This window comes from Aulonocara sp. 'chitande type north' Nkhata Bay, linkage group LG1 (genome assembly GCF_057382095.1).
Source record: "Aulonocara sp. 'chitande type north' Nkhata Bay isolate Kocher_YH1m ecotype deep benthic linkage group LG1, A_spYH_male_GT1.1, whole genome shotgun sequence".
In the NCBI taxonomy this organism is placed as follows: domain Eukaryota; kingdom Metazoa; phylum Chordata; class Actinopteri; order Cichliformes; family Cichlidae; genus Aulonocara; species Aulonocara sp. 'chitande type north' Nkhata Bay.
In genome coordinates, this window is record NC_141344.1 from 22919192 (window position 1) to 22938846 (window position 19655).

The window sequence follows — 19655 nt, forward strand, 5'->3', positions numbered from 1 at the left end:
AGATAATCTGAGACACAAGCACAGAGAGGGTATAGATACGGCAAAAACTGAGTTGAAAAGGAAAAGGCTAATTGTGAGTTGTATGTAAGGCTGAACACTAAAGAAGAAGAAGATCAGAGAGGAAGTGTGCTGATGCCAGTTTTCAAGATGATGTACGGAGCTGTAGTAACTGCACAGGGATAAAGTTGAAGAGCCATATCATAAAGATGTAGGAAAGAGTTAGTTTAAGAAGAGAGATGATGATCAGTGAGCAGCAGCATGGCTTAATGCTGAGAAAGAGAAGTATAGATGTAATGTTTACTTTGAGAGTGTTGATGAAGAAGTATAGAAATGGTCAGACGGGGCATCACTGAATGAATCTGCAGAAAGCATTCAGTAGGAAAGAGTAAGCGAGTGGCAAGAGAGGAACTGTAGTACTGCATGAGGAAGTCAGGGGTGGAAGAAAAGTATGTGAGGGTGGTGCAGGGCACCATGAGGATAGTGAGTGAGTAGTGAGGTGTGTAGTAAGAGTGACAGATGGGTTCAAGGTGTGGGTGGAATTACATTACTGAACTATGATGTTTGCAGTTGAGATTTTGATCTGTAGTGGGAGTAAGATGCAGGTGGAAGAGAACCTGGGCAGGTGGAGGTATGCTGTGGAGAAAAGAGGAATAAATGTTTGTAGAAGCAGGACAGGGAGAAAGGTGTAACAGCAATGCTTCGAGGGGTAGAATTATGGTATGATGTATGTGGCATTAACAAAAAGGAGGCAGAGCTGAAGATTTTCATTGAGAGTGACGGGAACAGACAGGATTAGAAATAAGTACATCAGAGGGACAGTTCAGGGTGAGCAGTTTAGAGATGAAGAGACAAGGCTTTGATGGAGGGATAGTGAATATATTCAACACGGCATGTTGAAGATGGAGCTGAAAAGAGGAAGAACACAGTGAAGATTCATGGGTGTAGTTAAGGAGGACATGTTAAGGAGGAAGATGCTAGAGATAGAGTGAAATTGAGGCAGATGATCCACCTCGGTGGCCCCTAAAGGGATCAAGCAACTTTGTATTTGCTCGACAACCTCATGGCTCAGTTGCTGCCAAAAAACAACAAGATTGCCATGCATGTGTGTCCAAGACACAGACCAGTTAAAGACCTTATCCATTAAAAAAAACAAACAAACTAGAGTTTGTCTCTCTATTTGTAGTTTTAACTCTTAGACATACAGGCTAACAGGAGGCAGAACAGATGTGGGCAGAGCAGACTTTTTTTGGAATCAAAGTGCTAAATATAAACTACTGCGTTACATCTCTTCCCCTCCCTCTCAAGGCCTATCATTCAGCCGAGGTGCTGGAGGAAAGGATGGTTGAAATATAGCCCTTGGTCAGACGTGACCGGTGACAGGCGGTGGGCTGGGAAGTGGGGGCTGGGTCACTGCTGGAATGGGCTGTAGGAGTGGAGTGGTGTCTGCGGACACTGGCTTAGGACTAGCAAAAATGGCACAAGAGGTGGGATGGTTCATGGAAGGAGGGGAGGCATTTTTGGAAAGAGGCCCACTATTAAAGGCAGGGGGTGTTGAGACAGACAGCAGACTGTTTGGGAGCAAAGAGTCACACAATTTGAAGAGAGGAGATTGATCAGGATGCCAGAGCCAGTCAAAAAACCAAGTAAGTGGACATATTCGACTACCTTAGCAAACAAAGATGGAGCAATTTATTTCTCATCTTATTTAATGTTCCTACTGTTCTGTCACATGCCTGCTTTGAGCAAACTAATCCATGAATCAAAAGGTTTGCCATAGATATGAGTTCTCTTAATAACTGTAAACTTTTAGATACACTCTTTATTGTGATATTACCACGTTCTACCTTAATATCTAGTCAGAAGAACAACAATATGGCAAGACATGTGTAAAAAGTACATGTGAGAAAAAGCTGAGATGGGCCACACCCCTCTTAAGCAATGAACCACAACTAAACTGCCTGCCAAATACCTGCATATCATTTTCGTTATAGACGGTGACACAGCCTTTGTTTTTTGTTCATAGTGTTTTTATATGAAAAGTTTTCTAAACAGACTTAAAACATCATTTTAAATATAAAGCTTATTTATTCCCACGCAATGACTTTAACCTGTGTAACTGAGAAATGACATTTGGAAAACATAAAGAAAATGTAGCTCTTCCTTTTGATGATTATTAAATGAAAGGTGGTTCAATATGTTCACTTTGTACAGCTTAAAGATGTGTAATGCAGTTGACCAAGTAAAGTAGCAGTATTCTTCTTCCATCCCCTCAAATTTAAATATATTCCATGGCTTATTAAGGTGCCACAAGTGCCTTTATTAAAATGCTTTATCAGCCATCATGTAGCCAGGAAGGGAAAATCAGAACCTACTACATTCGTGTGCATGCAGTTGTTGTTTCTCATCAGAAAACACTCTGAACTTGAAGCCCTTTTTGGTCTCGTCAGTAGCTCACTTACAAATCTCGCGGCGCAGGTGGAAACATCGTCTGATGTGAAATCGACACTGTCACATTTCCAGCATCACTGCATTCACAAAATGATTCACTGATCCAAAAATGCCCCGCAGGATTCCAACTTGACAAATGACTTTCCACAGTTTTCTTTGCGCTCTTGAGTGGGAAATGAATGGCCGCTTGAGGAGCGAGAAGCCTGACATGTCACATATCCGATGACAAAGAGTGCAGCCCAAATGGCCAAGCTTGTGTGCGTGTGTTAAGACCTTTAGTGTCAAGGACTTGTTCAGGACAAATTGTCTTGAGCCCATAACATTACTGACAATTACTATCAGTACAGTGCGGTCAATAAGATTGTTTTCAGTCAAACATTTAAAGACAAGAATAAATACAGCAACAACATTAAGAAAAGCTGTAATAATATATAAATGAACACATTTGGCTGCAGAAGGTGCATTCAGCTCAATCCTAACCTTTAACACTAATCACTTGTTAATGTGATTGAATTAAACAGAGATTAAACTGTAAATGCCAACATTTAACCCGGTCATCGTGAGATTCAGCTGAAATAATTTGCTAAACATATCCAAAAATAAGGTGAAATTAGGTTTAAAAGACCACTAATCAGCTTTACAATTACTAAAATTCTCTAAAAATAAAACTCAAGGGAGTCTATTTGACCTTAAAGCCAGACAGCAGTATGAAAATTAGAACAGTACAGATGATTGACAACATGACAAGAAGGGCACATTATTCTTCCTCTCCCTTTAAAGTCACAAAAATAGCATCCAGCTAATCCCTCAACTATGATACCTGCAACCCCTGTTGCAGCTTAAGCCTGCCAGCCTCATTTATTAGTCCAGTACATATGCATCCTATATTTAAACTCATACTTGCGGGGCCATCTGTTAACATGTGGAGGGCTTTTTTTTTTTTCTTTTTTTGGTTTGTGTGTGGTTTGGTGAGGACTCGCTGAAGACTGTCCGCCTGCATTACGCCAGCACAAAGTGTGCGATTCATAACCGTTAAACCATTAAACATGTCAGTCAGTCGTGTCAGTCACGCTCCCTGTTTTTAGGCTTCTTGTAAAGATGACAAACACTTAAGAGTTGCTGAAGAAATTTTTTCAGTCTTTCAGATTAAAAGTGTTTAGCTTGTACACATACAGTACAGCACTGTTAATGCTTGTTCACGTTCCAGAATGTGCTCCGGAATTCATTTTTGTCTTCTAACTTGATGTTTGTGCTCTGACAGGATCTGTGTGGAGTGGCAAAAGGCAAATTTATTGGTTTTCAGTTAGCCCCACCCAGTGTGCTGTGGACTGTACAACATTTTTCACCCTGGGCAGCCATGCTGAGCTCATGACTCTTCTAGCTTTGCTGACATATTCATACTTATTGTTGCCCCCATATGTCTTGTTCTTTCTTCAGAATTTCTTCGGGCATGATCTTTGTTTTTTGAGCAGAGAGAAATTAACCAGATGAAAAAAAGTTTAAATAATGTCAAATCTCACAGATATTTGTCATTTAGTGTTTTTACAGCATGATCAAATTCTAATCACTGAATTGTCGGTGAGATGATGGTATCTGTGTTCACTGCTGGCCTGGCAGCATATGAGCTTTAAAGAAAGAAAGTTAAATTGACACATCAAAGGTTTGCTTTTAATTTCCAACCCACCCTCCCCAGTTTCAGCATTTGCCAGGAAACCAAAGACTCAGGAGGCAGAAGAGGGGTCCTCTGTGATCTTTGAGGCAGAGACCGAAAAGCCAGACGCTAAAGTAAAATGGCAGTGCAACTCAAAGGACATTGCCAGCGACAGCAAATACATTATTGCAGCCGACGGGAACAAGCACTCGCTCACTATAAAAGTTATTACCAAAGAAGACGCCAGTGTCTACGCAGTGATCGCTGGGGGCTCAAAGGTCAAATTTGAATTGAAGGTGGTGTCTCAACCAGGTGGGAGATTGCGATGCTGCTGCTGTGCATTTGAGGTCTCTGTGTGCTCACCTACGGGCTGTAATGTCATCACTGTGCACAAAGCAAAATGGAGCACTCGATGCAGAAAACCACTGAAGCAGTAAATAGTTGACACACTGCATGCACTTGATGTTTCTGCACATTCTGACAGCACCCTCTGACAGTACTCAAAACCAGATCTCTGAAACAGCTTGTATGCTGTGCATTTGAGAGATGTTTGCTTTAAAAGGATCAGTTTGACATTTTGGGGAATGCATCATTTCTTTTCCTGTCGAGAATTAAGTTAGAAGATTGATGAAACTCTCGTATTTGACAGCTAGATTCAAGGTTATAGTCAGCAGACAGCTGGCTTAGCATATAACTCATACTGTATTAAGGGCAGCTACCTTGACTCGGTCCAAAGATTAAAAAAAAACATCAGACCACCTGTGCATGAAAGGGCACCTCTATAGCTCACTGTGAAGTTGCTGGGGAACCAGAAATGACTGTGTCGAACTTTGTCTTGACCTTTTTTAAAAAGAGACATCTATAAAGGTTTAGACCCTCAGAAGTGGCCAATTGTTATGTGGTTAAATGTGTTTTGTAGTTGTGCATACAAACTTAGGAGAGGCATTCTTATGGGGCTAGAGTAATCAACTTAAAAACTTGTTTTGTGTTCTGTTGTCTGACGTCACACTGTGTTTTCCCCAAACATGACATTGTGATTTTTTAACACATCAAAAGATCCTACTGAAACTACATGAGAACCTACGTGGTCCACTAAATCAAAAATAATTGTCCCAGAAGGGACTTGAACACTAGTCAGCTGGCGTAAGGGTCTGTGACATTTGGCTTTGTCGCTATAACTGGAAACAGGCCTTCATGTTGTTTCAGTAAGACTTAAATTGTACATAACAGATGGTGGAGAGAGAGAGAGAAGTCATCCAAGCCAGTGGTCGGATGACTCGTTGTAACGTGACTAGAAATTACACAGCTTCCTTCAGTTAGTTGCATGCCTGTGTCCTGGGGACTGTTGTCTCTAAATACAAATGATATTACAACAGCAAGTTTATTTCCCAAAAAGTCCAGCTCTTCATTTGAGGCCGTGAACACACCTACTCACTCGTTTAACTTCACTCCTTTTGTCCTGTATTTTATCGCACCTGCACAGCACTCTAATGTACATTGAGATGATTGCCAAGTGTGTCACGGAGCAACATTTGTGCTATTGCATTTGTGTTCGTTTATCAGTGTGGCCCTTTGGCTTTAGTAAGATGTAAACAAATGTCAAAGAAAGACAGCGGCCAAAGTGCCCAGTGTGCTATAAGGGACTGGCCACAGCTGTCTGGGGCTCATATCAAAGCCACCTTTACTCTGTTTGCATGACGACCTTGACCCACACCAACGCATTATTTCCTCATGAGTAACCACCACTTGACTGGCACTGAGGAAAGGCATGAGAGGCAGCTGATAACACATGGAAAGTCAGCGGGCCTTTAAAAAATGATAAGATAAAAATATTTTGGTGATGAATGTTGGCCAGATACCTTTGTGGAGATAGGTTAATTGAAAAATCTAAATTGCCCATAGGTGTGAATGCAGGAGTGAATGTGAGTGCGAATAGTTGTCTGTCCCAGTGTGTTAGCCCTGCGACAGACTAGCGACCTGTCCAGGGTGTACTCCGCCTCTCGCCCTATGACAGCTGGGATAGGCTCCAGCGCCCCCCGCGACCCTGAAAATGATAAGCGGAAGCGACTGGATGAATGTTGGCCAGAGAGTTTTTGTTGACAAAACACAAAAATGTTTTCACCTCTCGTATTATTTATGTTGTTTCAAAGACTAAAAACTCACTGTTTGGAGCTGATTCTTTGTTGAGAGGGGAACAGTGAATGGACTAAACGTATGATTGTCGTTTCTCTGTGCCTCTCAAATGTTTCTTGCTATCTTCAGCTGAGGCCCCTGCTGATGGAAAACCAGAACAAGCCCCTTCTCAGCCTGCAGTAGCCCCAGTACAAGAAGAAACTCCTGCCCCAGCACAAGCTGAGGGTAAGTTCATTTTTATCACTCAGTGATTCCTTTGTTCTCTTACCAGCTGTCCATTTTTATAAAATATGCTGTGAAAATCATTCCCCGAATGCTCAAAAATGCCCCCAAATATCCCATAACTGTACATGTGTACTCCACAAAGACTTTGAAAACAGCTGCCATTTGTAAGAAAAGGCATTGCCTGGATGCTATTTTAAGTTTTGCACATGCTATGTTTAAAGAAAAGGTCTCCAAGGTCCTGTAATTCCATGTAGCAGGGTGGATAAATACAGGACCCCTCGGACTTTTTAATGACCTTCTTTTAAAGAGGATTTCACATTTATTTTTACTGTAGTAGAGTAATGTCAGATCAAAAATTGTCATATTCTATTTAACAACAACAGCAGAAAGTTGAATGGTTTATGTCATGTGCCTCTATGTGACAAGTGCATTAAGGAGGCAAATACAGGACACAGGAAATAACCTCAAACAATCAGCAAATCCAAACATTTGCCAGTGAAAAGTTGCCAGAAAACATTAGAATGAACCTCAAAGACAGTGAGCAAGTTTACTCAACAAAGGGCAAAAGGCGACTAAGACAAGACAGATGCAGAGGGATGATTGGGGCAAAGAGGACATACAGCTGAACTGGACAAGACAAGAGATGAGAGACTACCACAATAAAACAGGAAGTAACACAGGCACAACAACAGCCACACACAGAGACTTGACAACCTGACATGAGGAACAATATAGTGACCACAACAGTAACTGAAACTAAAAACCCAAGCGTGAACACGAATTAACATGCACAAAGCTGAAAAACAAAACAATAATAAACAATTTAGGAATGACCCCGAGGATCATAAACAGAACACGAGGGACCGAAATATAAAAAAGATTGGGTCAGCAGCCCAGGACCATGATAGGTTTGCCTTAACTCTCAGAGCTAAGCTAATCATGTGCTATTTTCAACATAATGAAAAACCCAAACATTTTTATAATTGAAGTTTATGCTGTAGCATTGTATTTTAATCCCGTCGGTTTTCAGATGCACATCCTCCAGACACCAGACAGGACCTGACTGGACTCTTCACAGAGAAACCTCAGAGTGGAGAAGTCACTGTAGGTGAGTGGCTTCAAAATACAGGATATAAAATTAAATACATTTAATCCTTAATCTAATCCCACAGAATTAACCAGCTATGTATAGGAAGGGTGGACACACAAAAGCAAAGATACTTGTAATGAAAATACTTAAAAAGTAGAATATTGTATCCTTTTAATAAAAAACAAAAAGAAGCTATATCGCACAATGAATGTAATGTGTATAATGTGCGCTCAGTAAGATGATCATTTGTAGAAAAGGCAAAGATGCCATCAGATATGAGAATCAAATCCAAGCCTTGTTTTCACACAGGTGAAAACATCACTTTTGTGGCTAAAGTGAACGCTGAGTCGCTGCTGAAGAAACCCACGGTCAAATGGTTCAAAGGGAAGTGGATGGACCTTGCCAGCAAGTCTGGAAAACACCTGCAACTGAAGGAGACATATGACCGCAACACCAAGGTGGGCTAATGCTAAAAAGACATCACAACAAGCAACACTAGAAGAAATTTGGAATAACATATGTTAAAAGCTATGCTTCCGTTCAAGGAACACACAAACGCAAGGGCTCATGTTGTTTGTCACTAAAATGACCTTAAGGCTGGAATATGTAGCATTTCACGCTGAAGCAACCGACATGTTTTGCAAGTCCTGCCCTTCTCACTCTCAGTTGGGCAACATCTTGCCTCAGGCATTTATCCTGAAACCACGACAAACCACAGGCACGCTATCTTCGAGGTAATGACACAGCAGTGACACATCTAACCTGTTCGGAAACCCAGAACTTCAGGGAAACTTAGAGATTTCAAAGGAAAGGAGGCAGGGAAAATCAGCAGACACCTTCCTAAAAACATCCCACATACACACAGCAAAACACATTATATCTCCAAACACATTAAATCTCACATCTCTTTGCACACATGTGATTGCAGGTCTACACATTTGAGATGCACATCATTGCTGCCAAGGCTAACTTTGCTGGAGGTTATAGATGTGAGGTTTCATCCAAGGATAAGTTTGACAGCTGCAACTTTGACCTCACTGTTCATGGTGAGTGTCCTTATTTTATTAATGTGACCCTCTTTTTATAATACATACACACACACACACACACACACACACACACACACACACACACACACACACACACACACAAACATATATATATACATGTATACATGCACCACAGTGATTTATGGTATTGGACACTTTCTTTCAGAGGCTCGTGCTCCAGAGGGCCTGGATATAAGAGCAGCTTTCAGACGCACGTAAGTTTTATTTAAAAAAATTAAATTAAATAATAATATATGTCATTCCAAGAATAAACAAAGTGATGTGACATTTTTAAAAAGATTTTAAAAAGTAAATTGTTTATATGAGTTGTTCATTGAGAGTTTAACTTCCTCATCCCATTTCTTTAATGTCACAGCTATAAAATTCACATTCCCTTTATAAAACTATTTATAATCCAGTAATCAGTCACACTTTTTCTTCAATTTTGTATTACCAGGCTGACTATATTTTAATAAAAGTGAAATATTGTCATATGTGAAGGGTACATTTTGATACATTTTTTGTGATCTGTTTTCTGTAATCTCGTTTTATAATCAGAAAACCATTTTATTTTGGATTTGTTTCATATGAACAAACCAGTTTTTGCCCTCTGTAGAAAAATACAGAATATTTCTAAACAGTCTAAAGATGGCTATTTAAAGGAAGGACTGAATTATTTCATTAGATGAGCTGGATTAATTACTTCTGCATGTTTTCGGTAGATAACAGAAACACTGAAAACCACTTAAGTACCCATAGGCAGATATATTTTTGCACATGCTTTAAATCAGAGTCAATGGGGAACAAAACTGCAGCCATCACTTTGCCGTCAGCTTTGTGTATGATAGCGAGGACTCAGTACATTATAAAGTCAATGCACAAGTACAGTTGCTAATAAACTGCAGTGGATTATTGCTGTCTGTGAAAAATAACTGTGGAAATGCTAACCTGTCAGGAGTGAAGGCGGTAAGAAGAGAAGTGGACCAGGAGCAAGGTAGTAAAAGTGTTTGTTGCAGCAATTGAGGCCTGTATTCAAACTCTGAGGACTTTGTTAAAGAACAGAGAAATCAGGATGCAGATCAGAGACTCCTCTCTCTTCTGCAGCCTGCCTTTTCTCTGCCAAACAAACCCAGTGTTGTGAATGATACGGCCTCCCTTTTGCAGATTTTTGAGAACGACAACAGAAGGAAGACCTTGAGAGAGAGCTAAGTGTGGGACTCAAATTCAAAATCCAGAATGCAACTGCTAATTATAGCTGCGATTGTGTTAATCTTCGGCTCTCCATATGTGGAGATTTGAGCTATTAAACTGTTAAGTGACATGCCGCTAGTTGCATCTGTCAGCTCCCTCTGATCTCCTCCTGGGTCTTCATCAAAACACCAAAGCCAGCTGCACAAACAGCTACATGGCAGAGTGAAATTGGACGGTGGTTTGATCATACTGAAAGTGCAGGATGTGCTAAGACACAGGCTTTTCAGTAGCCGAGCTCTTCCATAAGGGGTTGCCACACAGAGGAAGTGCAGCTATGGTGTGTTGTAACTCCACCGCATAAACCAGAGACTCACCTTCTAATCCTGCTGCCGGGTCACAGGCAGGAGACAAATACACAGTCACGTCTACTGTGCCCTTGTTTTTATCTGTTATCCCACTCATGAGCAGCAAACAGAGCCTATACCGTACGGTGACTTGTGTTTGCTTTAACCTTCAGTGTTTTGCTTTGTTCTTGCGTGAATGAATGCTGCTGCTCATGGCTTGAAGAACAGTTCTATAGTTTTGGGAAATACAACTTTTTGACTTTGTTTCCAGAAATGAAGTAAAGTTATCCTAATGTAACAAGAATGGAAGGAGATGTAAACGGCTTGCCTCGATGCCTTAGGCATGACTGGCTTTGCTGTTTTGCTCTTTGTTAAAAGATGCTGGTATAAGACAGATACAGCCATTCCGCAAAAACAAGAACACCATCTTGTGTAATTTCTAAACTTCCATGCAGTAAACTATTTGAGTTTCAGCAGGGATTATAGTCACATTCAGATGCACACTGGCAGCTGTGGGCACCACAGTTGAGCAGTTATTCCTGTTAAACTTTTCCAAGTCTGCTTCGAGTCCGGCTGGACTCATGAAGCCGGTATGCAGTATTTGTGGAGCTTTGTGGATAAGTTTCCACCTACAATAACTGGACCAAACAGACCCCGACCCCCCTGACTACACCAGCATAAATAAATGTGTATTTCCCAAAATGAAAGCTGCTTCCTTAAACATGGCAACATCTGTCTTTCCAGACAAAAACATCTGCCTGCACTTCACATCTTTCCATTTGTTTTCTTTTAGTTTCGGCGTGTCCAATCCAGTTTTTTTTCTTCCAACATTTTGATATGCAAGTCTCTCCCTTGCATATTCGAGTAAACAGGAAATGATTTACCGAGTCTGGGAATGTGGATTTGTTTTATTTAAAATAGACTATTTCTGTTTAGTAATAACATTTACTTATTGAAGAAATGAGAAAAAGGTAACCTACTGGGTTGTTGATATTTTCTGATTCCTGCAGTAGCACAGACGGAAATGATGACTCAGGAGAGCTGGACTTCAGTACTCTATTAAAAAAGAGGTAAGCAATTACAAACTAATAAACAAAAAAATTCTAATTATTTATAGTCTTTCAGCTTTTGTTGTTGTTTTTTTGGGGGGGGTTGCCCTTTATAATCTAAAACTCTCACGCTTTCATTCCTTCTGGATCTCCTTGCATCTTCAGAGAGTAAGCTACTTCTGCATTTGCAAACTAAAAGTTGGAATGATCACGGATCTGCAACCAAATAAGCCTGAACACAAACTAACAATGCAAAGTGATAATTTAAGGTGGCATGATGTGTTCATTATTTCCGAGCTTATACATTTGTCTGTCACGCAGAATAGAAAAAAGTGTTACCATTTTTTAAACGTATACACATGATTTTCCATCACATAACATCCTGAGTCACTTTGTCAGATCCCATTGTTTTTCCTGACACTTTAAATAAATCCCCTGCTCACCACTGTCACAGCCCCGAAGATCATTTCACTCAGTCTATAATAAGTCTGACAATACTTCCACCTCCGTGCACCTACATTTTTCTTTGAAAGTCTTCGGGGTTAACACATGTCACATCCCTAAAATCCGCATATATGCCTCACTATGAGCAAACCCTGTGTTAAAATCCTAACAATGCATGCTTTGTTAGCATATGAGTCATTTTTGACTGACGTTGTGACTCAGGTTTAGCGTGTGCACGATTGCTTCAGTGCATTTTAACCATTGTAATGATATTTAATGTGCTTTAAAAGCATATTTCTAATTTGCTGATTGCATTGCTTTTGAAATGCTGTGTTTTAACTTTTCTGGTTTGTTTTGCCATATTTGCCTCTTGGGTTCTACCTCTGAATGAGCAGCAGTTTCTTAAAACCCTCAAATCGGTAAGAAACTGCTGACACGTTGTCTGAATGTCACTGGGAAACTTCTTGTTGTTCTGTGTTACGTGTTTTTTTTCCCCCATGACAGCAAACATTTGACTGCAATAATTAATAGTAACGCTGAAATCACGATCATTCTTAGCTGATTAAGTGCTGCTAGTCTATTACAGAAGCATAAGCAAGAGTCAGTCATTTTGACAGTATATAAAACAAATGCATAATAATTCCCCATTACATGATGCACAGAGCAGGCAGACAGAGTTAAACAAAACTTTACTCAGGAGGCAGTCTCACACCAAACAAGACATCAGCAGCAAGTAAGCAACAAGGAAACAGATGACAGGTACACAGAGGTACACAAGCAGTGTGCACAGCTTAGATCCAAGGTATGAAAAGGAGACATTCTCATTTGTAGTGAAACTGCTCTAAAGAAAAAGAAAATGCACATTTTATCTTATTTTGATACAAATATGTTGATATTAATGTTTAATGGGGATCATATTTGCTAGGGAAATTTAAGCATCTCATAGTTTTTCACATCTATAACTTTTATTAACATTGACACTCTCATATGGAAGGTGAGCAGCGCAACTGGACTGTATAAAAGTAATGAATTTCAGGCCTCAATTATGGTGCAAGGGAAAGCTGTTTTCTCTATTTCTTTTATCTATATTATTTCTGCCTCTTTTCTGGCAGCCAGTTCTTTATTTAATGGGGTTAGGCAAGTAGTTTAGGTGCCTAAACATAACCAAATAAATAAATAAGTTCACATAAAATTTTAAAAAGTAAAAAAAGAAGAAGAAGAAATACAAAGTAGGTATATATGGAAATATAGTACTACAAGTAAGTCAAACTCTTGCCATGCCTTCACCACCACTTTAACCTTTTTTTTCAATCATCAAGTTTTTTGTTGTCTTCACTACCAAATGTAATTTAGTAGCGAAGATAATACATTGTTATGAAGCAGGGTACAGGGCTGTGGTTCAGGAGGTAGAGCAAGTCATCGACTAACTGGAAGGTTAGTCATAAAATCCCTGGCTGCTCAAGTTTGATATTGAACCCTGAGTTGAAGAATGAACATGAGAGAGAAAGCATTTAGGCGAGGGGAAAAAATGCTCGTTTAAATGTGTCTGTAAATGAGACATGTTGTACAATGCACTTTGAATGCCTAAGTAGGACAAAAAAGTGCTCTATGAGAAACTGTCCATTAACAGCAGCACAAAAAATGTGCATGGGGAGCTTCATAGAAAGCCTTTCTCAGGTGGCTCAGTAATTTTGTTCATGTAGTTTGTAATACTCCTAAATTCTTGAAATTAGCTTTACAATAACTACAAAATGAGATCAAGCCCATAATGACACAACAGGAGATTACAAAACACAATCGATATCGATCTGTTTAAGCTAATCGTTAGCTACAAGTCTGTAAACAATCTACTAAAATGACTCTTGAGCGGTTGCTTGTTAGTTTTTCAGTATCGAATAATGAACTGATGCATGCGATATCAATGAATCTGACTGTGTCAGTTTTGCCAGTGTGTTACAGTGACTGTCCCTGTTTTAACAGCCTGCTTCTTTTCACTTATTTGTGTCACTCGAGTGGTTTTAACATCTCTGTCTTTGTGTGTTAGAACCGTGCAGGTGCACACAGAGACCGATGTGGATGTGTGGAACATCCTCAGCCAGGCTCCTCCTACTGAATATGAAAAGATTGCTTTTCAGTACGGAATCACCGACCTGAGGGGCATGCTCAAGAGGCTGAAGAAGATGAAGAAAGATGAAAAGAAAAGTGAAGGTTGGTGCACTGAGATAGTAGCAAAACTAACACAATTTAAATGAAAACCTAACAGAGACTGATTATTTTATTTTATTTATGCTCTGAAACACAGCTTTCCTCAAAAAGCTGGATCCTGCCTACCAAGTGTCAAAGGGCCACAAAATAAAACTGGCTGTTGAGGTTGCCAATTCAGATATTGAGGTGAAGTGGCTGAAAAACGGGCAAGAAATTCAACCAACTGGAAGGTCTGAATACACCCTACCTGTGCACCTTTGCTAAGTTTTATTTTTATAGATGCAAGTATTTTATCTTAATCAGGGCCTCATGCCTCAGTTTGCAGGGTGAGCTGAGGGATACTTAAAATGCATGCAGCCTTCTGAATGAGAAAGTGAACGCTGTTTTATTTCTAAAGTTTTAAATAACTCTGCAAAAAAATAATCTGGTTTTTAGCAGGTCTTAAAATTAGTTAAATACAATTAAAGTCAGATGAACAACAGCACATATTATATATTACACTGTGTCAGTATTTATGTAACAAAGATTAAGGTGTGATGGAAGAGGAGTGTGTGGAAAAACTAAGTAACACTTCCACAGGAATTTGATTGATCATCGGTAAATGTGAGCGGCTTTATAAAAGCAGATGTTTTGGTAGTTTCTAGATCTGGAGCATTCAGATATATTTTAACACAATGAGAAGCAGGAAAGAAAACATCAGAGATCTTAGAGAAGCTATCATTGTTGCACATCAATCTTCACTTCAAACACGTTAAAGTCTGTCATTCTGCATTAGGGAAGCGTATATTCAGTTGTAAAACATTTAAAACAGCTGCCGATTTTCCCACGAGTGGACGTCCCATCAAATTCACCCCAAGGCAGAAAATTTGGAAAAACCCAACAACTACAACTCAGACTCTTACATGTTAAATGCTAAAGTTTGTTACAGTACAATCAGAAAAAGACTGAACAAGGCTGGCTTGCTTGGAAGGGTTGCCAGGAGAAAGTCTCTTCTTTCTAAAAAGATCTTGGCAGCATGGATTAGGTTGCATAGTTGCATCTCAACAAACCACGAGACTTCTGCAACAATGTCCTCTGGACAGACGAGACCAAAGTGAAGATGTTTGGCCATGTGGTGGAGGGGGTGATGATTTAGGGTTGTTTTGCAGCCGCAGGAATTGCAGTCACTGAATCGACCATAAACTCCTTTGTGTACCAAAGTGTTCTGGAGTCAAATATGTCAAAATTGCCAAAACTGGGCCATGCAAAAGGACAATGATCAGCAAAAGAATCAAGGTGTTGCAATAATCCAGTCAAAGTCCAGACCTCATGGGCATAAATAAATGCCCACAAGCCTCAATGACCTGTATTAATGTTGCAAAAAAGTGGGTCAAAATTCCTCCACACCAATGTGAAAGCCTGATAAAGTCATACCGAAAATGATTACTTCACATTATTGCAACTAATGGTCTTTCCACAAGCTATTGAATCATGGGCTGTGCTTAGTTTTCACACACTGCTTCTGCATTTTGCAGTTCTTTTTAATGTGTTGTTGTTCATCTGAAATTCTATTTAAATTATTTTAGAAGATGCTCAGGGTGGCTTTTTATTATATTCTGTTGCAAAACTTTAGGAAGAACATACTTAACTATATTACTGATTGTTTTTCATTTCTCTCTTTTGCCTCTCCATGACCAACTTCCCTAATTTGTGCCTTTATTGCGTCATTTGGTTAAATCGATAGCAAGTAAGTGTCATAAGTAATACAAAACATTTCCTTTCCTTCTCACACGCTATATTGTGGTTTTAAAAAACAAATAAAAACAGTGTTTTCATTGTGTGATAATCTTCCTCCCTGTCAAGGTACATATTTGAGAGTGTTGGCAACATGCGGTACCTCACCATCAACCACTGCTCCCTGGCAGATGATGCAGCGTATTCCTGTAAAGTGGGAGATGAGAAGTGCACCACTGAGCTCTTTATTAAAGGTATTTGATGTTTTGAGAACATTCACAGCATACCCGTTCCAGCACAGGTATGCAAAAACAGAGATGTTCAGCTAAATCACATGTTCTTATCTGTTTTGTGCAGAGCCTCCTGTCCTGGTAGTGAAAAATCTGGAGGATCAGATGGTCATGAAGGGTGAGCGGGTGGAGTTAGAGTGTGAAGTCTCAGAGGAAGGAGCAAATGTTAAATGGTTAGATGTTTTTCTTTACACTCATGGCTAAGCAGCCAGTAACTGATCATCCATGTCCCAATTTATAAAAAAAAAAGTGAATAATCATTATTAAATAAAATAAATGAATCATGACTGAATAAAAAAGCATTCAAAGTGCCATCTACCATTAAATTATATTTAATCGGGTTAAATTTAGGCTCTCTTTTAATTTGCTGGATCCTTAACAGTTGCTCAGACACCCCACAGATGGCATCTGAGGATGTCATGTCTGCAGATAGATACCAGGCCTCAGAGACTGTGAAATGTTGCTACAAGCTGTGAATTATCATCTCAATGAAAAGGTTGCATGAGCCATTCAGTATGTCCCTCATGACCTTTACCCGAAGAAGAAAGTTGCTGCTACAAATGTATACAAGATATTATTGTCTGGCCAGTGTAGGTTTGTTGAAACAAAGTACAAAGATTAAATGTATCAGATATAATAATAATAATAATAATAATAATAATAATAATAATAATAATAATACATTTTATTTAAAAATAGCACCTTTCAAAGTACCCAAGGACACTGTACAACAGATAAAACACAGAAACTGGAAATATACACAATAATAAGAATAACAGATAAAAGATATACCACCTCTGTATTACAGTTCTCTGTGGTTCTATGTATTCCTGAATTACCTGTTAATCTGAAAGGTCACCTTGTGTATTTAATGGAGTGATGCAAGTAGACCTAAACCTGCCAGTAAATTGAGTGAAGGAAATGTGTGATTGTGTAACTAAAATGCAAAAAAACAAAAAGAAACAGGTGGTTGTAACAAAGTGAGAATCATCTGAAAGTTCCAACTTTTGCTAAAGCGATAAAATAAGTGTATAACACAGGACTGCAGCCAAAATGCTTCAAACAAATAGTCAAACCTGAATTCTTTTGCAAAAATGGCCCAAACTGGCATGTGTATTAATTTGTACATGGTCCATCTAACTAAACAATGTATCCCATTTGTTGAAGTTGGGCTCATGTGAATTCAAATTGGATCAATTCTGAAATGCAATGTAAACTTTCTAACTTAAGATATTGTCTTTATTTCACCTATTGACCTGTACTCTGACCTTGGATTCTGGAAGCAGGAAATCTGTAATGTTGCAATGTAAAGTTACATGTTGTTTAAAGTGTAACACCCAGAATAACATTTTAAATTTTGTTCCACCGCATACTATGAAAAGTACACAAAAACTCACCAATGAAATGCACTGAACCATAATCAGACATGTTGCTAAGTGATGAAACCAACGCGTGTGTCATAATATTTTTAAGTGATGAAACAGATGAAATTTCTAAATGTCAAAACATCCCACAGGTCAGTGCTAAACCACCTAACATTGAAATATTAATCATTCAAGCTCTTTTATCTCAAGGGATGACTCAGTCATGTGTCTAAACATAGCAGGCAACTAAGCAAAGAAGTAATTTTAACTGTAACTCTTTAAGCTTTTTGTTACTAGCAGCCTGTTGCAAAAATAAGTAGTTTGTGGTGCGTGGTATGCAGTGTGTTCTTAAAAAATCTGAGGAATTTGGGCAAGTGGAGGACAAAAAAAGAAAGAACCTGCCTTAAAAAAATGTCTGCAGTAGATTAACAATATCTCACAGTCGTGTCCTTAAGATACAGGGGAAATGTCAGCTAAGCCCTGACACTGGCCCTTCAGTTGATCAGTCTAGTGTTCATCAAATCCTCATCACAAATGGTCTCGGTGGAAGTTTGGCTGACAAGAAGTCATTCTTGAGGAAGTGAAACAGGATAAAAAGAAGCCTGAGATTAGCGAGTTTACCTCAGTTGGACAGAAAGTAAGGTCTGATGAAGTGATGAATCCATATTAAAATTTGTGGGTACAAATAATCATCAGTGCATATGGAGGAGGTCAGGAGAGAGCTTCAACAGTGAGTATCTGCAGCCATCTGTAAAGCACGGTGGAGGCTCTGTCATGGTTTTGGGACTGCATTTCAGCCAATGGTGTTGGGGATCTTGTCAAAATGGAGAAAGATTGATGAATTAAATACTGATTAAATACAGAAAAGTATCCTCAGATTTTGATTTAGTGTGCAGTGCCAACTTACTTACTGTGATTTTGCCTTATGCTACATTTCCACATATGTTGGCACATGGTTTAGTAACATGTTTCACCATCTATTTACCATTTTCCTAGCAACATATTATGTACTGTACATAATATGATGCAAAATGTAACAAAAATCTAACGTCTAGCCAATTAGCTGTTTTAATTGTCATACTAGGATTCAGTGACATCAACATCCACAAGACGTAGTGCATTTTACCTCAAAAGTAGGCAACCTCTGAAAAATGGTTGAGCAGTGTAACTAGCTCTTTTTATCTGAAACGTTTCACCATGTTTGTTGATCATATTAATTTTAATTGTGGTTTTAATTTCTGTTCAGGGAGAAAGATGGTGTGGAGCTGACAAGAGACGAATCTTTCAAGTATCGCTTCAAGAAAGACGGCTGCAAGCATGTGCTGATCATTAACGAGGCCACCAAAGAAGACTGTGGCCACTACAAGGTTAAAACAAACGGTGGCGAATCTGTGGCAGAAGTCCTGGTGCAGGGTGAGTGTCAGTTACGCCGTACAAACCATATGAACCATTTTTGTCAGTGATGAATTTTTCAAGGACGTATTCCCATACCTTACCAATAGCTCCGTGGCCTTGCCACTCTTGGTATGTGGTCTATCTTTAGGATATAGCACCTATCATTGTCCCAAGGTTGCTCCACAGATGTAAGAGCACATGTAAGCTAAAGTTAGAAGACATATATTTCACCTAAAGGGCAAAGAGTACTTTGTGGTTTGAAAGTATGTTTTATTATTAGATGGTAGATTTTCCTCTAGTACCAAGTCACAGCAGCTGATGTAGGATCCCCGCTGGGCACAACTGAATTTTGTAAGTCTCCTTTTGAGAAATTAGTTAGATTTGGAACTTTTTTTTTCAATAACATGATGGTCTTTGGTATATTTAAGACAAGTGTCTCTTTGAAGGTGATTAGATGTTTTATTTTTAATTCCACAGGTGATCTAGAAATAATGGATGGAGACTGTTCAAACTCATCCATACACGGACGTAGGCAAAATTCATTAAGAAAAATCTAGTTAGTTTTCCCTGTAACCATTTTAGCACCATTATCTGACAGAACAAAACATTCATCAAAATCCCTCTAAAAGAAAAGATTATCACACAATGGTCATCAACATCTGCTTAAAATTTCTTCGCATTATATTGAATATGCATGCTCTCTCCTTTGCATATGTTGTTTTTTTTTGTGTGTGTGTGTGTGTGTGTGTGTGTGTGTGTGTGTTTCAGAGGTGTGTGTAGATATAAACCTGATCTTTGCCTCTTTGTTGGCGAGCCTGCCAAGAAATACCAGCTGCTATCGTGTTGCAGGGATCAACACCTCAGTCCACAGTAGAGCTCCCATTATAATGCCATTGGACATTCCCATCATATATGCCCTACCTAGCAGTGAGCTGACGTGAAACTGTTGTAACCTTTAAAAGGAGCGCGGTGTGAGATATCTCACCCAGATAACAATTTCCCTGGGACAACTTTAATAACCCTCTTGTACATTATTTCATCTGATATACAGTAATAACCCGAAG

At 39.2% G+C, this 19655-nt stretch overlaps 1 protein-coding gene across 1 annotated transcript in view; it reads left to right on the forward strand.

Moving 5' to 3' along the window:
• Window positions 1–1488: 1488 nt before the first annotated feature.
• The window catches only part of mybpc3 (myosin binding protein C3), a 36123-nt gene continuing 17956 nt past the window's right edge, over window positions 1489–19655 (forward strand). The window contains exons 1-15 of the mRNA XM_086288843.1: window positions 1489–1643; window positions 4142–4411; window positions 6362–6457; window positions 7488–7565; window positions 7857–8005; window positions 8476–8593; window positions 8763–8811; window positions 11142–11201; window positions 12020–12043; window positions 13669–13832; window positions 13927–14059; window positions 15553–15555; window positions 15672–15796; window positions 15900–16005; window positions 18443–18609. Of these exons, the coding sequence (XP_086144969.1) occupies window positions 1619–1643; window positions 4142–4411; window positions 6362–6457; window positions 7488–7565; window positions 7857–8005; window positions 8476–8593; window positions 8763–8811; window positions 11142–11201; window positions 12020–12043; window positions 13669–13832; window positions 13927–14059; window positions 15553–15555; window positions 15672–15796; window positions 15900–16005; window positions 18443–18609 (1567 nt within the window). The 5' untranslated portion in view covers window positions 1489–1618. The remainder of the gene's footprint in view (window positions 1644–4141; window positions 4412–6361; window positions 6458–7487; window positions 7566–7856; window positions 8006–8475; window positions 8594–8762; window positions 8812–11141; window positions 11202–12019; window positions 12044–13668; window positions 13833–13926; window positions 14060–15552; window positions 15556–15671; window positions 15797–15899; window positions 16006–18442; window positions 18610–19655) is intronic.